Source organism: Hemiscyllium ocellatum, chromosome 10 (genome assembly GCF_020745735.1).
Source record: "Hemiscyllium ocellatum isolate sHemOce1 chromosome 10, sHemOce1.pat.X.cur, whole genome shotgun sequence".
In the NCBI taxonomy this organism is placed as follows: domain Eukaryota; kingdom Metazoa; phylum Chordata; class Chondrichthyes; order Orectolobiformes; family Hemiscylliidae; genus Hemiscyllium; species Hemiscyllium ocellatum.
Window position 1 is genome coordinate 96,819,514 of NC_083410.1, and position 24,708 is coordinate 96,844,221.

Here is a 24,708-nt window from a genome sequence, read left to right on the forward strand (position 1 = left end):
GCAAGGCCTGATTAGAGATAGTCAACATGGCTTTGTGAGTGGGAGATTGTCTCTCACGGACCTGATTGTATTTTTTTTGAAGAAGTAACGAAGAGGATTGATAAGGGCAGAGTGCTGGAAGTGATTTACATGGACTTCAGTAAGGCAATCAACATGGTAGACTGGTTAGCAAGGTTAGGTCTCATGGAAGACAGGGAGAACTAGCCATTTGGATACAAAATTGGCTCGAAGTTAGAAAACAGAGGGTGGTGGAGGATTGCTTTTCAGACTGGAGGCCTGTGACCAGTGGAGTGCCACAAGGATCGATGCTGGGTCCACTGCCTATCGTTATTATAAATGATTTGGGTTTGATCATAGGAGTTCCAGTTAGTAAGTTTGCAGATGACACCAAAATTGGAGGTGTAATGGACAGCGAAGAAGTTACTTCAGAGAACAATGGGATCTTGATTAGTTGGTCCAATGGGCTGAGGATTGGCAGGTGGCGTTTAATTTAGATAAATGCGAGGTGCTACATTTTGGAAAGGCAAATCAGAGCAGAGTTTATACACTTAATAGGAAGATCCTGGGGAGTGTTGCTCAATAGATACTTTGGAGTGCAGCTTCACAATTCCTTGAAAGTAAAGTCACAAATAGATAGGATAGTGAAGAAGACGTTTGGTATGCTTTCCTTTATTGGTCAGAGCATTGAGTGCAGGAGTTGAGGCCATGTTGTGGCTGTATAGGACATTGGTTAGGCCACTCTTGGGATATTGTGTGCAATTCCGGTCTCCTTCCTATCAGAATGATGTTGTGAAACTTGAAATTGTTCGGCAAAGATTTACAAGGATGTTGCCAGAGTTGGAAGATTTGAGCTACAGGGAGAGGCTGAACAGGCTGGGGCTGTTTTCCCTGGAGTGTCGGAGGCTGAGGGGTGACCTTATAGAGGTTTACAAAATCATGAGGGGAATGGTTGGGATAAATAGACAAAGTCTCTTCCCTGGAGTGCGGAAGTCCAGAACTAGAGGGCATAGGTTTAGGGTGAGAGGAGAAAAGATATAACAGGGACCTAAGGGGCACGTTTTTCACGCAGCAGGTGGTGCGTGTATGGAATGAGCTCCCAGAGGAAGTGGTGGAGGCTGGTACAATTACAGCATTTAAAAGGCATGGAGATGGGTATATAGTTAAGAAGGGTTTAGAGGGATATGGGTCAACTGCTGGCAGGTAGGACTAGATTAGGTTAGGATATTTGGTTGGCATGGATCCCCCTGCCAAAAGGGTATGTTTCCGTGCTGTACATCTCTATGACTCTGAATGTGTCAGTATTGTTTTGTAGATTGACCCAGAGTATGTGCAACAGGTGTCGTCTGCATACTTTGTTCGGCGACGGAAGTTGAGGTGTCTTGGTTCAGGCCTGGGCGATGTCAAATTTTGAACAGTTTCCCACTTTTTCTGTAGGTTGGCTCCACTCCATCTGGGAGTTTCACGAAGATGGGTTGGAGTATAGCAGTGTGGAAGATTAAAGAATACCTTTGGCACAATGACACAACACTGCTTGACCCCGTTTGCACTCATTGGATCTGTGGTAGATCTGTTGGTGAGGGGGATGAGCATGCCATCATGAATGGTGGTCAATTTCTGCAGCAGCTGAATTTGAGGAACGTATTCTACTATTCCTCATGGTTGGCAGAGTCAAAGGCATTTGCCCTATTGAAGCAAAGCACATGAGGGATGAGCACCCACAGTCAGTCACCACTAGCTGAAAGAGTGAGGGAGGCAGACACTGAGACAGTCACCATCAGCTGTTGCAATTTATAGCTGATGAAAGTCAAATGTAGTGAACAAGATGGAGAATAGAATCAAATTTCAGGAGGCCATGGACTAATTGGTGACACAGGCACATTATTAAACGTAAGTGTCAAGTGATATTCTTTTGGCAGAAGAATGAGTAAAGTGAACTAAATAATACAATTCTGAGAACAATTATGTGGCTATTTGCAAAATAAACTCAGACCAGTATGGAACAGAGAAAAATTTTGTCAAGACAAATACAGTACTCAGCAAAGGGAGATCAGCAAATACGTGATAATAGAAAAGATTTTCGTGTGGGTGGTGGAAGGGGAGAGTATGCAGTAGCTTCGGGGAGTAAGATGTATTGTGATTGATAATTTAAGTTTTTTTCCATATCAGTTAGCTAAGGTGGATATGGTGGTAGAGCTGGTGATTATTGCAGGGGACGGTCAAGGAAAAGTGTTCAGAAGTTTGCAATCGATAAAATGACCAGTTTGCAACTGCAGATCCTGAACCTTTCCACTGAAAGTATATAATAGAAGCTGTCAAGTTCACCATTTGTAGTCCAGCTCCATGACCCTTGAAAAGAAGGTGAATCTTTTCATTGTGTGTTTTTAGTTTGCCAGTGCCATTTTTTAAAATTTCCAGATTTTCAGAAGTTCAGGTTCTCAAACAACCACTGTAAAATGAGATTTAATCTCTGGAATTTTACTTGTCCAATAATAGAAACATACTGCAAATTTGCAGAACTTAAAGGAGAATTCGATCAAATCAGTGTTGGTAGATATGAATTTCTAAGAATGTTCCTTCCATGTTAGTAAGTGTTTTATAGGTTCCATACAAAACATACACACATTAATGGAGATAACTTGGCTTGTATGCATTGAAATTTAGTTAGAGCACAGTGTTCAAATGAAAGGAAGTGATGGCCAATGGTGTTTTCTGCATCATATGATGTATTCCATTCTAAACCTGCAAATAATGGAGTACATATTGATTGTAGGTGACACTGAGAAAGAAAGTGAATTTGAAGAAAGGAGAGCGACTAAAGAGGTCAATGGGTTAAAATGGATATCTGCTCAATGGCAAATAGAGTCATGCAGCATGGAAGCAGACCCTCCATCCAACTCATCTGTGCTGATCAGACATCCCCATCTGACCTGGTGCTAATTGCAGTATTTGGCCCATATCCCTCTAAATCCTTCCATTCACATTCTGCCAGATGCCTTTTTAGTGTAGTAATTCTACCCACCTCCACCATCACCACATCTGGCAGTTCATTCCACACACACACTCACACCAATCTTTGCATGAAGTTGCCTCTCTGGTTCCTTTTTAAATCTTTTCCCCTCTCGCCTAAGCCTATGCCTTCTAGTTTTGGACTCCCCAATGTAGAGTAAAATTTGAGAATTTTTGAAGTGAGTGAAAAATCATTGGGAAGCCCTGTGTGGCTTAGGGAGAGAGAAACAAAGGTTTAAGAATCTAGGTACCTGAATCATTACAAGCTAGGTTGAATGCAGAATACAGTCTTAGAAAGCTTAATTCGTTTAATTGGAAGGTGATATAAGATCCCAACAGGAATCCATTGGTGAACCTCGGAGTTTCATTTGGCCTATGATGTATAGTTTTGGCTGTCGACCACAGCAAGAAGAACAAGCCTTCGAGAACTGAGCTGTGATCTGTAAGATGAGTGAATTTGCCTGTGATGAGAAGAAGACTTAGCTCTGGTTACACTCATTCGATAGTGGAGGTGATCTGTTTCACATGTCCAAAACAATGATTGGAATTGTCAGTATAGTGATAGAATGACTTCGCTGTAGTCGAGGGAATATCGAAAAATGTAACCAATCTTCGCATTTAGAGCATATTGGTTTCACTTCAGGGATTGTGAGAACATTCTCGGCATTGTCTCTGAATTCATGAAATGCAGAAACAATTGGCCATGCTTTGGAGGGAGAGAGCCTTTGGGAGTATGTGGTATCAAGAAAGGGCTATAAATTAGTATTTAAAGGATAGGGCTGCATTGACTGTCAAAATGGAATAGAGCCATGAGCTGAATTGCTCACTTGTACATAAAATTTACATTTGCTCGAAAGAAGCTTACAGTGTTCTATATACAGTGTTACTTGTGGTGACAGAGCTAAGTAGCTAATTTATATATTGGCAATCAAGCATCTAAAAATCTTGCCACCTTTGTTTGCCAATGCTTTCCTTTTCATTTCTCCCACCCACACCACTTATCCATGAACAGCCTCATTCCTTCGAGATACAGCTCTTCTGATATCAGTTCTGCTGCTGTCTTTGTCCTGCCCTCCTGGCTATTACTTATATATGAGCCTTGATGGTGCATGTCAGTAACCTTACAGTGGTGCCCTGGCAGCCGGAGTCTGATTCTCTAATCACCTGATAGCTGCATGCTCTTTAAGGTGTGATGAGATAGCAAACGGAAACTGGAAACCTCTCTGGTCAACAGCCCTCTCTCTCCTACCACATGCCCTCCTTCCCCCTTAGGCACTCCCGCCTGCAAAAAAGATAAAAGCAACCGACACCTACCTTGGTTCAACTAACCCAGGACAGGCTAGGAGATTAGCATGCCCGATTCAAATGCTCCTTCGTTAACCCCTCTCTCTATTGCTCAATTACTAATTGGGTAAACGCTGTCTCTTTATCTCCTATACCAAGAAGGAAAGGGGGTAGTTTTCCAAGAGGGTGGGGCTCAGGGTAGGTTTTTCGAGGGACTTAAATGGTGAATGCATTTGAATGAATCAGACAGTGGGATTTTGTAAGTGCAGTTATATATGAATTGAGGTGTGGGTGTTAATTAGGGATTCTCCAGGCCTGGGCGCAAGTAGATAATGTAGGATATGGATGGAGAATAATACGAGGCAGAAATCAGAGATGATCTTATCAGCGATTGATAGAAGGAACGAACAGGGTGATGGCTCTGAATACAGTGAAAAGGTGCAGATTAGATTAGCTCCGATTTAATTCTCTAGCCTTTTCCTCACTCCTGTTTCAAAATTAACATAGCAAAAATCGGCCATGTGCTTTAAATCAAAAATGCATCAAGTATTTGTTTTAGCAAAATCACCTAGCGTAAAAAAGAATCCAAAACATGAGTTTTAGAGAAACGCGGCATCTATGTTGATTAGTCTTGGTATCCATAACAGTGAGTAACTACTAACAGTTCCTCAGCAGGGAGCAGATGATAACTGAATTGGTATAATGGCTGCAATTTAATAAGAAAAACATTTGCTAGTTCTTTTCACTAGATTACTCCCAATAGGTGAATGAGAGATGTACACCCCAGTCCACTTAAACAATACCAGATCAGTATAAGATTTACAAAAGCCACAGATGCTCTTGAAGTAATATTGAAATTTTTACATTGTGTAAGTACAAATATTGATAGTGCCTTCATGAATTGGGTTCACTTCAACATTGTAATGAACTCCTGTGATGCTGTTTAATTTTCTTCTAGCTTCCTGTTTAACTTCCTTCTGCATCACATTTCCTCTTGAACTTCAGAGTAATCCAGCATTCTAATTCGCACTAGTAGTTAATAAAAACTCCTCCTGATAGCAGCATGAACTGGCAGACATGTCCCTTTCATTTTCCTTTGTCCACAAGTGGAATGCTTTGTTTTTACTTGATGACCCATAGAGGAGCTTTTCAGAATTAACTAACTTTATCTGTGGGGTGCATTAAGCAGTACATGTGATCTGTCTTTGTGAGGCAAATCTGTTGTGCCTTAACAGTGGGTTTTAAGGAGGAAGGCTACAGGAGTCTGCTTTGTGTATTTTAACTTTCAAAGGAAGCCTCGATATTTTACTTGTTTTTCTTTGTTTCCATTTTCTTCTTCCTGTGGTGTTTCGTCAATAGGAATCACTGACCTGTGTTTTCAGGTCGAGTTGGATATTTTACTAATCCCTTATAGGGTCTGTATGGACAGGATTAGATAGATCCAGTCGGTAATTTCCACTGCTGTAGTTGGAAATGCTGGACAAGAGGAGGCGATGACCCAGTGGTATTATCACTGACCTGGTAATCCAGAGACCCAGGTAATGTTCTGGGGACACAGATTTGAATTCTGCTTCAGCAGTTGGTGGAATTTGAATTCAATGAACGAAAAATGGAATTAAGAATCTAAAGATTATCATGAAATCATTGTCTATTGTCAGAAAAATGCATCTGTTCCACTGATGGCAAAAGCTGTATTCCTGATGATGGGCTTTTGCCTGAAACATCGATTTTCCTGCTCCTCGGATGCTGCCTGACCTGTGCTTTTCCAGCATCACTCTGATCTAAACACTGTTCCAGTGATGTCCTTACCTTAACTGCTATCCTTACCTGGTCTGGACTACATGTGACTCCAGACCCACAGCATTGTGGTTGACTCTGAACTGCCCTTTGGGATGGGCAATAAATGCTGGTCGAGCCAACGATGCTGTCATCCCGTAAATGAATCCCGAATTAATGAGGAAGAGGTAATCCTTTCAATATAAATGAAGAACAATGTTCAGACTGGTTTCCCATTGAGGTGTGAGATCCCACCTTAGATACTGGTGCCAAAAGTGGGATTGTGGGATGTGACCACACTGTCCTTAAGTGATTTTAGCATGCTGTTATTACAGTATTGCTGTTCCCATCAATAAATGGCTTTTGACCATTTGAGAGTTTAAGGTCATACATTGTTGGGTTGAAATGGGGTGGGGGAGAAGTCACCAGTTTATTTCCACAATTTAAAATCTGATTGAAGATTTGTAGCTCGGGTATCCGTTGTTGTGGTTCTGCTCGCCGAGCTGTAAGTTTTTGCTGCAAACGTTTCGTTCCCTGGCTAGGGGACATCATCAGTGCGGTGGGAGCCTCGTGTGAAGCGCTGCTTTGATGTTTCTTCCGGTATTTATATTGGTTTGTTCTTGCCCCTTCCGGGTGTCAGTTTCAGCTGCAGTGATTTGTATCTGGGGTCCAGGTCGATGTGTCTGTTGATGGATGTTCTTGCCGTTTCCGGGTGTCAGTTTCAGCTGTAGTGGTTTGTATATGGTGTCCAGGTCAATGTGTCTATTGATGGAGTTTGGGGATGAATGCCATGCTTCTAGGAATTCTCTGGCTGTTCTCTGTCTGGCTTGTCCTATGATAGTGGTGTTTTCCCAGTCAAATTCATGTTGCTGGTTGTCTGAGTGTATGGCTACTAGAGATAGCTGGTCGTGTCGTTTTGTGGCTAGCTGATGTTCGTGGATGCGGATTGTTAGCTGTCTTCCTGTTTGTCCTATATAGTGTTTTGTGCAGTCCTTGCATGGTATTTTGTAAACTACGTTAGTTTGGCTCATGCTGGGTATTGGGTCCTTTGTTCTAGTGAGTTGTTGTCTGAGCGTGGCTGTTGGCTTGTGTGCTGTAATGAGTCCTAAGGGTCGCAGTAGTCTGGCTGTCAGTTCTGAGACACTCCTGACGTATGGTAGAGTGGCTAGTCCTTTTGGTTGTGGCATGTCCTCGTTCCGTGGTCTATCTCTTAGGCATCTGGTGATAAAGTTGCGTGGGTATCCGTTTTTGGCGAGTACCTTGTATAGATGTTCCTCTTCCTCTTTTCGCAGTTCTGGTGTACTGCAGTGTGTTGTGGCCCTTTTGAATAGTGTCCTGATGCAGCTTCGTTTGTGTGTGTTGGGGTGGTTACTTTCATAGTTTAAGACTTGGTCTGTGTGTGTTGGTTTCCTGTGTATCCTTGTGGTGAATTCTCCGTTGGGTGTTCTCTCTACTAACACGTCTAGGAATGGGAGTTGGCTATCCTTTTCTTCTTCTCGTGTGAATCGGATTCCTGTGAGTGTGGCATTGATGATTCTGTGTTTTTTCTATATCTGTGTTTTTGATGATTACAAAGGTGTCATCAACATATCTGATCCAGAGTTTGGATTCCCAGAGAATTCCTAGAAGCATGGCATTCATCCCCAAACTCCATCAATAGACACATTGACCTGGACACCATATACAAACCACTACAGCTGAAACTGACACCCGGAAACGGCAAGAACAAACCAATATAAATACCGGAAGAAACATCAAAGCAGCGCTTCACACGAGGCTCCCACCGCACTGATGATGTCCCCTAGCCAGGGAACGAAACGTTTGCAGCAAAAACTTACAGCTCGGCGAGCAGAACCACAACAATATTTCCACAATATCTGAGTTTGCCCAGTGACCATCACCTAGATTTAAACAATTCACGGGATAACAGGTGTTAGATGGTTTAATATTCCAGAACATTTGTCACCATACTAGGTTATATCATCAGAGAGCCTCCGGATGAAGCACTGGTTGCATGGCCCGCTTTCTATTTGTTTTGGTTTCCTTGGGCTGGTGATGTCATTGCCGACGATGCCATTTCCCGTGATGATGTCATTTCCTGTTCTCTTTCTCAGGGGAGGAACATGGAATCCAAGTCAGTGTGTTTGTTGATGGAGTTCCAGTTGGAATGCCAAACATTTTCTAACTCGCCAGGGCCTGATGGCCTACATCCAAAGGTTTTAAAGGAGGTGCTGTAGCGATGGAGGCACTGGATGAAATTAGTGAGTTTTGAGTCACGGAAATGACTGCCAGACTACTCAGACCCCTTAGCATCATGGCAGCCCACAAACCTACCAACAAACTAAAACAGCAGCTAATGAACTTTAAAGACCCTGTACAGACAACAAGCAACACTGATGTCATTTACAAAATACCTTGCAAGAAATGAAACAAACACTAGATTGGACAAATAGGCAGAAAACTAGCCTCCAGGACAGATAAATGTCGACCAGCCACAAAAAGACATGACTCACCCTCACTGGTCTCCTTACATACAAATAAAGGAAGGACACCTCTTCGACTGGGACAACACATCCATCCTGGGACAAGCCAAACAGAGACACACACGAGAATTCCTAGAAGCATGGCAAACGGAACTCTATCAACAAACACATTGACTTGGATCCCATTTACCACCCCAGAGGAAAAGTACAGGAAATGACATCGACCCAAAGAAACCTAAGCACATAAATAGAAAGCAGACCATGCCGCCAGTGCTTCATTCAGAGGCTTGCTGCTGATATTACCTGGTATGGTGACAAACGTCTGAAAACTAACCTTCCAGCTCAGCGAGCAAATCTACATCCATTGGTTGAAATATTCTGGGACTGTCTGGATTCTGAGAACGTTCCAACTGACTGGAAAACTGCTGACGTGAGCCTCTGTTCAAGAAGGGAGAGACATGGAAAGCAGGAAACTGTTGAAGTATGACTGGACTAAGCACTAACCTATTTTCTTTGTACATATGCTACCAGACTTGCTGTGTTTCTCCAGCACTGTTCTTGTTTCAAGCAACATTTAAGCCAGTTAGCCTAACACCAGTCATTGGGAAATGCTAGAGTCCTTTAATAAGGAGGAAATTGCAGGACATTTTCAAAATCTGTCAGCATGATTTTGTGCAAGACAAATCATGTGTGACAAATTTGATTGAGTTCTTTTGAGGATATAGTGAGTAAGAGTTGATAAAAGAGAGCTGATAGATGTAGTGTATTTTGATTTCCAAATGGAATTTGATAAGGTTATTGCACAAGGCAGGGGTTCATGGTATTGGGGTCACGGATTAGCCTACCAAAGAGAGTCCGGAGTATTGTCTTTTTCAGATTGGAAAGATATCACAAGTGAAGTACCAACAGAATTTTTAGGATCTCGGGAGGAGGGGGAAGGGTCTTGCCTGTCCAGGTTTGCTGTCGATACAAAAAAAACGTGAAAGATCACTTTGTGATTGAGACATAAGAACTTCTGCGAGGGTGGAGAGATAAGTGGTGTGAGTGGCCAAAAACTTGCCAGATGGAGTTTAATGTCAGAAAGTGAGAGGTCATGCACTTTTGTAGGAAGGATCCAAAGGCACACTTCAAAACCAAAGGATCTGAGTGTTTTTGTGTTGGCAACACAAAAATTTAGCATAGGTACAGCAGGGAATGAAGAAGGCATGTGGAGTTTTGGCATTTTTGTTGCCAGGGGATGAAGTTTAACAATAGGGTTGTCTTATTACAACTGCTCAGGAGAAATGTATGAGGGAAGCTAATGAGGCTAAAGCCTGATAAGATCCCTGGACCTGACTGTATCCTACACACAGTGGATGCAGTAGTGCTAGTGGGAATCTTTCAAGATTTTGGAAAATTGCCAGTTTAACATCCTTAATTCAAAAAAGGAGGGTGACTTAAAATAGGGAACTGCAGGCCATTTAGCCAAACATCTGTTTGTGACAAAATGTTTGTTTATGGTACAACATTTAATAGCAGAGCATTGAGAAATACATAATGTGTTAAGAGTCAGCATGGCTTCATAAAGGAGAAATCATACCTGACAAATGAATTACACTATTTTGAGGTAACAGGCAGTGAAGATAAAGGGGAGCCAGTAAATGTAACTTGGATTTCTGAAAGCATTTGATGAGGTACTTAGGTAAGGCTACTTAAAAAAGATAAAATGGTGTAGGGTAGTATATTAGTATTGACAGTGTATTGCCTAACTACTGAAAGACAGAGTTCGGACAATGGACATTTTCAGGTTGGCAAACTATGACTAGAATGCTAGTGGGACGGATGCTAGGGTCACAGTTATTTACAAGTGAATGCACTCACACCAAGTTTGCAGATGACCCCAAAATGAATGGGAAGGAAAGGAGTGAAGTTGACACAGGAGTCTACAGAGCGATATGAAGACACTGGGCGAAAACTTGATAGACTATAATGTGGGTAGATGTGAGGTTATGCACTTTGACAGGAAGAGTAGAAAAGCTGAATATTATTTAAGTGAGAAATGACTGCAAAATGCTGCAGCAGAGAGGAATTTGGGTGTCGTGCATTAATCAATGTCAGCATCCAAGTTCAGCAAGCAACAGGAAAGGCCAATGGAATTCAAAGGGAATAAGGAATAAAATTAGTGAGATCTTGCTAAAACTATTCAAGGTAATAGTCAGATCATGTCTAAGATAGTGTAAACAGTTTTAGTCCTCTTGACAGAGGAAAGGTATACTCCCACTGGCGGAAGTTGCGAGGAGAGCTTTTGTAGATTGAGCTTAGACCCATTGGAATATAGAAACATGAGCAGCGACCTCATTGAAACAAGAAGGTTCTTAGAGGACTTGACCGTGCAGATGTAGAGAATCCCTTCCCCTTGAGGGAGAGTGTATGACCAGAGGACATAATCTCTGATTACGGATCACCAGTTTAAGGTCAAGCTGAGTAATTGTTTTGTGAAGGTGGTAAACCTGTGGATTTTGTTTTACCACCGTGCAATGCTGAGGATGGGTTCTTGAGTGTATTCAAGACCGCGGGTTTTCTCTTCCTGAAGGCAATGGCGGGTAATGGGAATAAAGCAGGAAAGTGAAGTTGAGAATGATCAGATCCACCAAGATCTCATTGACAGAGCGGACACGATGGGCTAAATAAGTCTATTTCTGCTCCTTGCTTTCTGGTGCTAAGATCACCTTGGAGTACAGCTTTCATTCCTTTCTTTAAGAAGGATATAGTGTCATTGAGGGCTATTCAATATAGATCCACTAGGTGGATTAAGGGTCTGATTTATCAAGGATGGCTTAACAAGTTGGGCTTTTATTAATTAGAGTTTAGAAGAATGAGAAGTGATCTTAGTGAAGCTTACAAGAGCTTGACATGGTAGATGTTGAGAAGATGTTTCCTTTAGTTTTGGAATTGTGAACTGGGGGACATGGTTACAGAATAAGGGGACAGACACTTAAAATGTAGAAGCCATGGAATTTCTTCTCCCAGAGGATAGTATCTGGAATTCTCTACCCCAGAGAGTTGTGGAGATGAGATGTAGGTAGATTTTTGAAATATCGTGAAGTTGACGATTGATGATACGAAAGGAATTGAGACCTGGGGCCAAGCAGCCATAATCTTGAGTAGCTGGGCATTCTAGAGAGGCTGAAAGGCCTCTTGCTGCTCATTGATTTTTTGTGCTTACATACATCATACTGCAACCATGAGAGACTTGTTCACAATATATTAAAATCAGTTCATCTGCATCGATTTCCTGTCTGTCAAACTTATTCATTAAATTGATCCCATTTTCTGGCAGAGTCAGTTGGTAATGGCTTCAGTTTTTGCAGTATTTAGGAAATTTCTGCTTAGCCAGTATTGAGAATGTCTTATAATTGTCAGGCTATGGGTTATATATGCATTATATATGTATATGTATATGTACACACAGGAGAATGAATGAGGTAGAAATACAAAGCAAAAAAGCCAGAGATAGTCACTGTCCTCTCAATGCAGTTTCCTTTATGTTGGCAAGACCAAATATAGATTGGGTGACGGCTTTGCATTCCTGATGAAGGGCTCTGGCCCGAAACGTCGAATTTCCTGTTCCTTGGATGCTCCCTAACCTGCTGTGCTTTAACCAGCAACACATTTTCAGCGCTGATGGCTTTGCATAACACCTTCACTTTGTTTAAAAGAATAACCCCACCTTTCCAGTTGCTTTCCATTTCAAGAAGCCATCTTGCGCCCATGCTGACCTTTCGGTTTCAGGCCTGCTGTAGCATTCCTGCACAGCTCAATGTAAGCTGGGCCTCATTTTCTGAGAAGGCACTTTACAGCCTTCAGAACTATCTTCAACAACCATGTGGTGAGGTGTGAATTCATAGCGAGGATTGGGAGGAGAAAGTGAACAAGGGCTGTTGAGCAGATGATTTCTAACTTGATGACAGGAGTTCCTCACACTTGGTAAGATGGGAGAGACAATGGAGAAGCCATGCAGGAGAGAAAAGAAGCTGGACGCTATCGTGGTTTGCTTGATTGATTGGCAAAAGTAGTGTTAGCAGACTGCATAATGTGTGGATGATGAATGGTTAAACTGCTTATACATCATATCCATTCATGTCTGTATCTGTTGGGCTTGAGACTGGAGGTGTGTGTCACATTGGGATACAGTGAGTGTGTGATGATTTTAAAGGAAACTTACTACTTTAAAGGTAGAGGTGTGGCCACGCGCACCAGCAGCTGCAGAATTGTTGTGGTGAATGGATAGTTAAGTATGATAACATTGGTATTTTAAAAGTACAATTGCAAATGTGTTGTAATGGGTTTCCCTGCAGACCGGCATAGAGGAGTGGGTTAGGGCGAAGGAGGGAGATTTTGGTGAACAGCGATAGTTATTGGGAATTACTTGACCAGTGATTCAATGTTATGTAATGCAGTGTAAGTTGATGCAGACCGTTCTGCTGTAATACAAATTTGCTATAACGCGATTGAATTGGAGATGCTGTTTCTAAAGCGCAAACTTTTAAAACCTGTTGGCTGTAATGTGATCATATTGCTAACACTTTCGGTGCTGTTTCTAAAACATGGAACCATCGCGTTGCAGAAGAACGAACTTCATCTCTGAAGATAATTTGCTGGGTGTAGAAGCTGAGAGAGGAGTGTGGTGAAGATAACTCTTTAGTGCTCAGATGTGTACTACTAAATGAGGATCTTGACCGAGAGGTGATGGGCTTTGATTAAGGTGGTATAGAGTCATAGAGATGTACAGCACGGAAACTGACCCTTCAGTCCAACTTGTCCATGCTGACCAGATATCTGAACCTAATCTAATCCCATTTGCTAGCACTTGGCTCATATGCCTATAGAGGTGCCTTTTAACTGTTGTAGTTGTACCAGCCTCGATCACTTCCTCCGGCAGCTCATTCCACACATGCACCACCCTATGATCAAGGTCATTGGAGAAAATGCCACAGAAGGGAGTACAGACAAGTGTTTCAGGCTGGGGAGGTTTCATTTAGAGGGAAGGTAACATAGCCAGATTCAGTTAAGGTTGTGATGTCAATGCAGTTACCCACAATAAGCTTATGGATGGTGAGGGCGTTTCTCATGTGATTTGATATTGTGGAGGGAGACATGACATGAGGATAGTTGATTCACTGAGCCAGCGCTCAAACTCGTTGAACAATAAAGACATTGGCTTATCCTCATGTTAGGATGCTGGGTAGGAAGGTTAACAGAAGTGTAGTGTGGAACAGTTTGGATTTGCTGCTCACGAGACCACCATTCAGAGCAAGAGTAACCTGTTTGACCCTTCAGGTCTGCTCTGTTATTCCAAAAGATTCTAGCTGGTAATAGAGAGAACTTTTCCACACACTTTTCATATCGCCCGGTTTCCTTAGCATCTGGAAGATGGTCAATTTTGCTCTCTGCATGCACGCACTCACTGAACCTCCACAGCTTTCAAGGAAAAAAATTGCAAATATTCTCAACTCTTTGAATTAAGAAATTTCTCCTCTTGGTCAACTTATCTGTGTATTCTGATTCTAGTTCTAGACTGTCCAGCCAGAGGAATTCGCCTCCCAGCATCTACCCATTAAGTCCATTACGGACCTTCTGTTTCAAAGCAATGACCTCTCATTCTTCTTAACCTCAGAAATTGCCAGCCTAAGATTTGCCTACTCTGTTACTGGTTCAAAAGTATGGAACTCCCTTACTGAAAGTCTGTTGCTGTGCCTCCAACACATGGACTGCAGTACTAGTTCGAGGCAGTTAGGGACAGGAAGTAAATGCTTTGTCAGCCCATGAAAGAATGGTGATTTTTTAAACCAATCTCTTCCATCCCAGGAGCCAGTGCTGTGAATCTTTATTACACTCACTTGAGGTACATGTATGTTTCCTTAAGGCATTGACATTAAAACTATACCATACTGTCAGTATAATCTCAACAAGTAAAAAATGGGGTCTGCAGATGCTGGAGATCACAGCTGAAAATGTGTTGCTGGTCAAAGCACAGCAGGCCAGGCAGCATCTCAGGAATAGAGAATTCGACGTTTTGAGCATAAGCCCTCCATCAGGAATCATAATCTCAACAAGACCCAGTAATAATCAATAATTTTTTGTTTGGTGTTCTATTCTTTTGTAATAAATACTATTTCTTTCCTTAGTAATGTGCTAAAGTTTATATTTCTTTAACAACAAAACCAACATTTCCTAGTCCAAAATGTCACCATTTTAATATTAGTCAGTTTTTCTACTTGAGTTAATTTTGGTAATTTCACATTTCTCCAAATTATAGCTGCACCATTCTTCCCCATTCACTGAACCTGTTTAAATCCATTTGCAGTCTCTTTGTGTTTTCCCATCTAGTTTTTGTTGTCTGTAAACTTGGATGCTTTGCACTCTATTCCTGCATCTCATGTGTTGGTACAGCTCATGACTGAGGCCCAAGCCCTGATCCTTGTTGTAATCCACTACTTACATGCATGCCTACCAGAAAATGCCTTGTTTATTCCTACTGTTTTCTGTACATGCTCGATCCACGCCAATGTTCACAAAGAACAGCACGAGTGGTGCCCCTGTAGAATGGGTTTCTGTAGTCTTTCTCCAACTCTGTTAATACCTTGAATGTAAAAGACAGCTTGTAATGAACAGGGCACAACCATCTTCGCTACTTCATCAATGACCTCCTTCAAAGGGTTAGAGACAGGGGTGTTCACAATTTATAATTCCTTGGACCGTGAAGTAGTTTGTGTCCAAATACTGCAAGGCTTGGACAGCTTTCAGGTCTGGAGTGATAAGTGGCAAGTGACATTTGTGCTACACAAGTACTGGACAATAATAATCTTCAAAACCAAATTCAATAACCCAATGGTGTTCATTGGCATTACATTGCTAAGTCCCCCTATGATTAAACTCCTGAGTGATACTGTTTACTGAAAACTGAGCTCGTTCAGTCCTATAAATACTGTGGCTATATGAGCAGATCTTAGGCTGGCAATTCTGTGACCAGTAACTCCCCACCTGACTCCAAGAGCCTGTTCACCATATATATGACAAATGAGTATGATGGAATACTTAAATAAAAGGAAAAACTGCAGATATTGGAAATTAAAAATTAAAAAGTGCTGGCAAAACTGTGCAGGTCTGGCAGCATCAGTGGAGAGAAAAGCAGGGTTAACATTGAGTCTGATACAATGGGACTTCAGTGCACTCCACTTGCCTGGATGAGTGCAGCATCAACAAAGCTCAAGAAACTGATCATTATCCATGGCAAAGCAGCTGCTTGATTGGTCCTCCATTTAATATCTTCAATCTTTGCTTTCTTCACTGCCACTGTGCAGTAGCAGCTGATGCATTGCAACAACTCAGCAAGGCAGCTGAGCCAACATCCTCCAAATCAACAACCTCTATCACTGAGAAGGGTAAGACATATTTGGGAGCACCATCACTTGCAAATTCCCTGTCAAGCCACATGGCACCCTGACTTGGAAATCAAATCATAGTCACTGCGTCAAAATCCTGGAGCTCCCCCCTCACAGCACTTGGATGTATCTACACCTCATGGACTGTAGCAGTTCAAGAAGGCAGCTTGCCATCACCACCTCAACGACAATTAGGGCAGTAAATGCTGGTCTAGCCAACAATATACGTATCCTGTAAACGAAAGCATAAAAATACCAAAAAATGTGCATTGGTCTTTTTGAAACAAGGAAAGGGAATGACTGAGTTATCCTTGGAAATTTCTATTCTAATGGACTGTAGGTGACCAGTAATTGGGTATATTCCATTTAGAGTACTTTGAACATGGAAAAGAGCCTCCAAGATATTGATAGGTTAAGTAATTGGGCAAAGGTCTGGCAATGTGGGAGAGTGTGAAATTGTCCATTCGGTAGAATGAAATAAAGCATTGGATTCAAATGGTGAGACGTTGCAGAGCTGTGAGATGCAGAGAAATCTGGGTTTCCTTGCAAATTAATGACAGAAGGTTAGTATATAGGTATAGAATAGAATTGATGGGGATTGTAAGTAAGAGTAGAAAGGTTATGCTTCTATTTTACAGGGAATTGATGAGATCGCTTCTGGAGTGCTGTGTATATTACTGGTCACCATACTTATGGAAGGATGAAAAAGCATTGGAAGCAGTTCAAAGAAAGGTTACTGAATTAATACCTAAAATGGGCAGATTGCCTTTTGAGGAAAGACTTTGCAGCTAGTGTCTGGTGTTTTGAAGAGTCAGAGGTGACTTAAATGAGACACAAGATCCTGATGGGACTTGACGGACAGATATTGAAACCATATTTGTACTTGTGCTAGAATCTAGTATTAGGAATCATAGTTTAAAAGCAAGAGGGTGTCCATTTAAAACTGATACGGAGACATTTTCTCAGAGTTGTCTCTTTGGAATTCTCTTCCTCAAAAAGCAATGGATGCAGAATCTTTAAATACTTTTTAAGGCAGAGGTAGATTCTTGATGACCAAGGGGATGAAAGATGATTGGGGATATGCAGGAATGTCGAGTTGAGGTTAAAATCAGATCCGCCATGGCCTTATTGGACCAGGCTTGAAATGCTGAGTGGCCTACTTGTGTTCCTTGTTCATGTATTCATAAGAATAGCAAGGGTATTATGAGAAACGGGTGATGAAGGGCTGATGCCAGAAACGTCAATTCTCCTGCTCCTCGGATGCTACCTGACCTGCTGTGCTTTTCCAGCACCACACTCTCGACTCTGATCTCCAGCATCTGCAGTCCTCACTTTCTCCTATTGGGAGAAAGTAAAGAATCCAAATTATCCAAAATAACCAGTTGTGATTGTCCATCCCCCTCACTGCAACAATCTGGGTGAATTAAGGTGCCACAAATGACTTCCCGCAACTGTAAATGCTGTGTGACTGTTGACCTGTGATACTGAGAAACATAGTCGGTTTCTCTGTGTCAGTGCAGGTGTCATCAAGTAACAGCATCCCCTGGGTAGGTGGATAATGAAAGATGAATTGTGACATGTTGCTAATTTCCACCATGTGGGTGATTGCTCGCTGTGAAACTGGGTTTTATTTTAAATGTTTTGTCATTGCTTGTGTAAATCAGAAGGCAGGTAACTGCTCAGATTTACCAATGGATTTAATTTTGTCACAGACGCAGAGTTTTTATCTTGGGACCATCGCACCATGCGCCTCTTTCTCGCTGTGCTTTATCCACTGCAGATATTTATAGAACACCTTTGTATGATCTACGCATCGATCAAAAGAGTAAGTATCAATACCAAGATTTTGCTATTGATTAAAAATGAAATGTTATGCATTTTTTAAAAATTTGTATGAGAAAACTGATGTCAAGGTTACCTGCTGCCCAGCTAAATCAAGGATTGGGTTTCCTTTTAAGCTCATCATTTGCTGCCCTGCCTCCCATGAGGTAATAGGTATGGCAGATGTGGATATACTGGTGTAATGATAACTTCTTACATTGGAAAAGTTAAACGGCTGTGAGAATAAGGAGAGAATTCCAGCATGGAATAAAAATAGATTAGGGAGCAAAGAGTAGGAGTCAGACAAGTTTCTGGGAGAAGTTAGAGTTCATAGCGGTGTTATGCATTTATCTAGAACCTCTTCAGTTCACTCTGTATACCAAGAATTTGGATGTAGATCTGGAGTAAGGGTTTGAGGTCTGCGGATGTTATCGAAATCTAATGTATTGTTAATTCCTTAGAAATGACAATAGGTAATTGATGGCGAAATAAGCTGAAAAGAAACCGATTCAATCCAGCATCACTGAGATGGCACAATTTGTGAATAAAAGCAGCAGCAGTTACTATCATCTTGGAATAAACTTGATTCTGTGATTTGGTCAGGTTCAGCAGGTAGCTCATACAGTATAACGTGCAAACGTATGAATTAGAAGCAAGTGTAGGCTTCCTGAGTCTGCTACACAATTTTAATGACTGATGACTGATCTTATTATTCTACATTGCTGCCTAACTTTTCACCCTTTCCCTTATCAAGAATCAGTGTACCTCTGGATTAAACAGATTCAAGAATCTCCTTCCGCCTCCTTTTGAGGAACAGTTCTAAAAATGTATGACATTCAAAACATTTTGCCTCATCTTTGTCTTAAATGTGCAACCCCTAGTTCTAGCATCTCCCACAAGCGGGGACATCCTTTCTATATACATCCTGTCAAGAGCTTTCAGGATCCCATATGTTTCAATGAAGTTGCCTCTGATTATTCTAAACTCAATTAGTTGCAAACCTAGCCAGTCCAAAATTTCCTCATAAAATGACCATCCATTTTAATATTAGTCTTAAAAGTTCTCTGAGCATCCTGACCACATTTATATCCTTAAATAAGGAGACGAATACTGTATGCAGTATTCTACTTGCCAATGCCCTGTATATGAGAGTCATAAACCACCTACTTTGTATTCCCTTCACAATAAATGATATCGATCTATTGATTTTCCTCATTACTTGCTGCATCTGCTTAATAACCTTTTGTGGTTCAAGAATCAGGACTCCCAGATACCTCTGCACCTCAGAACTCTGCTAACTTGCATACTTAGAATTCTTTTTTATTCTTGTCCCAATTAACAATTTTATATCATACTCTGTTTTCTAAATCTCTGCTTACTCTCATATCCTATCTATGTCCCTTTGTAATCACCTCCCACAAATTACTTTCCTTGTTATCATGGTGTCATCAGCAAATATAGCAATTACCTTCAGTCCCTTTATCTCCGTTATTTATATGAAATTGTAAAAGGTTGAGACCCCGGCACTGATGCTTTTGGCATACCACTTGTTGCATCTTGCCAACCAGAAAAAGGTCCTTTGTGTCATCTAACAGCAAATAATCTTCGTCCATGCCTATATGTTACCATCTACACAAACTTCTGTTTTCCGCAAGGACCTTTGTGGCACCTTAGCAAATGCTTCTTGGAAATCCAAGCACAAACTCCTTTTATTCACAACACCTGTTACTTGACCAATTTCATGGAATTTTTTTTTAACTATGACTTCTCTTTCACAAAAGAGTGCTTAGTTGACTACCACAAACCTTTCTGATGTTCTGCCAAGATCTCTTTATTAATAGCTTCTAACATTTTCCATGACATGTTAAGGTGACTAGCCTGCAGTTTCCTGTTTTCTGTATCCCTCTTTGAACAGAGGAGTTAGTCGTTATTTTTCATTCTAATGAAACCTTCCCTGAATCTTAAGTTTGGATTATGAAAATCGAGCCATAAATAATCTCGGCAGCCAGTTCTTTTAAGATCCCTGGAGCAAGTCCATCAAGACTCCATGACTTGTTAGCCTGCAGCTCTAACATTTTGTTGAATCCATCTTCCTTCCTTCCTCCCTCCCTATTTCCTGATTGACTGCTATTCCTGGATTGTTACCTGAGTCCTTTATAGTGAAGACCGATGTCAGCTCCTTATTTTCTATTCCCATTATTACTTCAGTTTTTGTAGGGCCAAGGTTTACTTTGTTAACCTGTTCTTTCATAGCTATAGAACTTTTTAAAAAGTATACATTTTTAGCTAGTTTTTGCTTGTGTGCTTAATTTTTCTCTCCTTTTTGGCCTTTTTTTAAAAAATATTTTGCCCAGTCCTCTGACTTGTCTCACATCTTTGCATAATTAATTGTTTAGTTAACCATGGAAGATGGGTCCTCCCTTTGAAATTTTTAGTTTGCCTTTGACGGTATCCAATCAATATCCTGAAATATTCCCTTAAATGCCTGCCATACTATTTGTATTGATCTGTGACTTAACCTAATTTGGCAGTTTATTTTTGCTTGCTATACTTTTATGCCCTCTTAATCACTGTATTTAGATTTAAAATGCTAACCCCCCTCTCTCTTTCTCTTTCTCTCTCTCCCTCTCTTTGAATATGGAATTTGCTCTCATTATGGTACTGCTTTTACTGAAGTCACTGATTTATCCTATTGTATTGAAGGACACTGGGGCTGGTATAGATTTACCAATGGATTTAATTTTGTCGCAGACACAGTTTTTATCTTGGGACCATCGCTTGGTTGCAGAACATGCTTCTCAGTGAAGCTAGCCAGAAACATGCTATGAACTCATCATTTTGGCTACTTTTGCACATCCAAGTTTTCCAGTCTGTGTAGATTATTGCCATTCTTTTTAGACAAGCTTGTGATATGTCTTCCTTTTTCCTCCATACAGCCATGTGGTTAATGTTACGGGGCTTGTACACCATTTAGATAAATGATAGTTTGCCTTTATCGTTTCTCATCTCTATCCAAACGACTTCTACAGTCTGGTTATACAAAATTAAGTCATCCCTCTATTGTGCAAATGTCATGATTAACTAACAGACCCACTTCTTTTCCTCCTTCCTCGCTCCCTGTCCATCCTTTGTGACGTTTATGGTTTCATATTTGGGTTCAGTCTGTCATTTTGCAGCCATGACTATCTCTTGGTTATCAGATCATAATACTTTTTGCAGTCTCTGTTCAGTTTGTTTTGTTTCAAATTGTATGTGCATTCCGATATAGAACCTTTTAGTTTGGTTTATTTAACTTTGTCTTATTTGCTAATTTATCATTAGTTATACACTGTCCCTTCCAATCACTGTCTGATCATTTCTCATTTTAATATTTTTCCCTCTTCCTTTGCCCGTACTCTTTGATTCAATATCTCTTGCCAAATTCTATCCCTTGCCCCACTGTCTAGTTAAAGCCCTTTTTACTTTCTTTGTCATGTTTGTAATTGAAACCTATGTGGGTCATAATGATGAGATCTTCCTTCCCACTGCAATTCCCTCTACAGCCCTGAACTGATGTCCTGAACCCTGGCACTGTGCAGGCAGCACAGCTTTCTGGACTCCTGCTGTTTCAGTGTCGATCTCCCTCACTATTAGTACATAACTCTTGGAGTTCGTTGCCTCTCATCATCCTGTCCCTGCTCCCCCCCACACACACACACACACACACACGCACACGCACACGCACAAGCCGTGTTCATCCGAGCAATCTTTAAAGTATCGTCCTGCATGAATCTAGGGGCTTGGCGAAGCTCATCTTAGCTTTGCGACCTCTCTGGTAGATAAATCCTACATCGGATTACTAGGATTTGTTTGTATCAGCACTGAGATGAGATTTATGAAGACGAGGGGCGCAGGAACTTATCTGATTCTCCACAGGCTCTGTTATTAATGGCCGATGAAAGCTAAAAGCTTGGCTACTATCAGACAAAATATTGACTTTTCAGTTGCTTAAAGATAATCCATTGGATTGTCGCCAAGTAACTTGGAGCGATGGATAGATTGCATCCCCTGCCAAGTTGAACCATAAAGCTTTAATAGTGGAACACTTGAGGAATAAGCTAGTCAAGATTCACTGTCAGCACTGGGTAATCAGCCTGCTAGGTCTTGTTGTCTTTCCCTGCAGTAGCCCTGATATTAGTGAAATACTTGTGTGTATTGACGGGCACTGTCACATGGCCACACTATCATGAGGCATCAATAGAGAGCATGGTCTTCTCTGTGTGAAAATTGACGTAGTCATATATAGAGCTTAAATTGCAGAAAGCCTTGTACAAATTGTATCATTGTACAAATGGTGCCCTTAAGAGTTTTCAGCACCCCAAAACTGTTTACATCTATCCATATTTAAGCACGTTGCCAGATAGGGTGATGTTAGATTGTGATCTTCTGACTGATAGCTTTTACTCTCCTGTTTGTGTATGTAAGGGAGAGCGAGATGTGGAGAAATTCTGTGGTGTCCAAACGCACTGTCGAGCTGTTTGTTTTAGATTTCCAAGCTCTGGTCCATTCTGCAGGATTTAAATTGGTAAATTTTGTTGTGATACTGTGGGTTGTGATCATCTCAGATGGGTGACAAAGCACATGTATATTAAATCACATTTTGAAATTGACAAGGTTTCTTGTTTGTAATCTTTAGTTTATGGAGAGCTGTGGAAGACAGGAATGTTTGAACGCATGACCATTCAGATAGATGAAGATGAACATAGTATTGAAATGCATCTGCCTTACACAGCTAAAACCATGGAGAGGTAAGTCACTGAGCTGCTGTGTATCATAATTGAGCATGCAGTTAATTAGAGTAAAGCGAATTCAAGCCCTCCCTTTTGTGTCTTTGTCAACTAAAATGTTGAAAAGACTATCTGCTGGAAGGCAATAGGCTGTACAAAGAATGTATGACTCCACTGCAAATCTGACTGGACAATTTACCATTATCTCCTGTAAAGAACAGCACAGTGGCTCAGTGGTAATCTCCCTACCTCTGGGCTAGTAATTCTCGGTCAAGTCCCACCTGAGAATTAAACGGCCACAAAGTATGTCATAGTGTGACCAAATAAGTTGATTATCAGTCTAAAATTGCTTCAGATAGACCCGTGGCAGGTGCTAGTTGTGGGAGTTTCCTGTTCAGCCAGCACCATGTGGTAGTTACTACTTAAGACCCCCTCAGTGTTCAAACGCTCTCTGTGCAGCACAAGCACGGGTTGTCCTCATTCCTAGGGATTACTCCACACACGTTGTGCTACACTTTGATCCTGGATCTTTAAGAATCATGCAGTGCTCGAAAGACTGTATTGCATTGGCTTTCTGTTCCTGGTCTGGCCCCACTTTGCTTACTCTCTCCTGACTGCTGCTATTTGAGACCCAGCTGCCTCTTCCAAAATCAATGAAAGTTGGGGTTTTTTGGATTGGTGATAAACTAGGATTAAATGTCTGTCTTTGTTCTCTGGATCCTGTGATATTTTTCAGTCAGCAAATTCTTTGAACTGCGGCCACTACTTCAATTTAAAGAACAGCAGTTAATGCACCTTGAATCTTGTTTAAATAAAGTTTAGTATGTTCCCTTGGGCTGACATTTTTGGAGGTTGCAAACATGAAGAAAACATTGTTTTAGTGTTCATGCAAAAGCATGAGATATGTTAAAACAGCAGGGTGATGGTACAGGGTATTATGATTTCCGGCTGTGAAGTTCCCTTTGAAACATTTACTTCAATCAAGTCAGAAGAGGCTTTGGTTTTCTTTAAGTGGTGAACACCATTATGATCTGTATGTTCTTGACATTTAGTTTTAACATGATTAGGCCTTCACTATTTCAAATACAGCGGATTTTATGTCCTTGTTCCTTCCAAAAAGTTATCAACTTCTGAATCTAGCAACTGCACAGTACAGAAAGTTCAGAGGCTTCAGATGTTCTGTGGAAGCTAATGGTTTAGTCATAGAACATTACAGCACAGTACAGACTCTTTGGCCCTCGATGTTGCACTGACCTGTGAAACCAATCTAAAGCCCATCTAACCTCTACTATTCCATTATCATCCTTTTGTTTGTCTAATGACCATTTAAATGACCTTAAAGTTGGTGAGTCTACTGCTCCTTGCAGGCAGTGTGTTCCATGCCCTTACTACTATGAGTAAAGAACCTACCTCTGACATCTGTCCTATGTCTATCACCCTTCAATTTAAAGCTAGGTCCCCTCATGCTAGCCATCACCATTCAAGGAAAAGGGCTCTCACTGTCCTCCCTATCTAATCTTTGATCATCTTGTATGCCTGTACTAAGTCACCTCTTAACCTCCTCCTCTGTAATGAAACAGCCTTCAGTCCCTCAGCCTTTCCTCATAAGATCTTCCCTCCATACCAGGCAACACCCTAGTAAATCTCCTCTGAACCCCTTCCATAGCTTCCACATCCTTCCTATAATGCAGTGACCAGAACTATACGCAAAACTCCAGGTACTAGTGTTTTGTACAGCTGCAATATGACGTCGTGGCTCCGAAACTCAATCCCTCTACCAACACATGTACACCACCTTAACAGCCCTATCAACTTGGGTGGCAAATTTCAGGATCTATTGACATGGACACTGAGATCTCTCTGTTCATCCATGCTACCAAGAATATTACCAATAGCCCAGTACTCTGTATTCCTGTTTCTCATTCCAAAGTGATTCACCTCACACGTTTCCACATTAAACACCATTTGCCACTTCTCAGCCCAGCTCTGCAGCTTATCTATATCCCTCTGTATCCTGCAACGTCCTTCTGCACTGTCCGCAACGCCACTGACTTTAATGTCATCTGCAAATTTACTAACCCATCCTTCTATGCCCTCATCCAGGTCATTTATAAAGATGACAAATAGCTCCTTGCGGTACACAACTAG

The 24,708-nt window shown here is 41.3% G+C and overlaps 1 protein-coding gene across 1 annotated transcript in view; it reads left to right on the forward strand.

The window, feature by feature from the left end:
• The window catches only part of memo1 (mediator of cell motility 1), a 52,123-nt gene that overhangs the window by 16,352 nt on the left and 11,063 nt on the right, over positions 1 to 24,708 (forward strand). The window contains exons 4-5 of the mRNA XM_060831783.1: positions 17,686 to 17,798; positions 22,470 to 22,581. Coding sequence (XP_060687766.1) covers positions 17,686 to 17,798; positions 22,470 to 22,581 — 225 coding nt within the window. The remainder of the gene's footprint in view (positions 1 to 17,685; positions 17,799 to 22,469; positions 22,582 to 24,708) is intronic.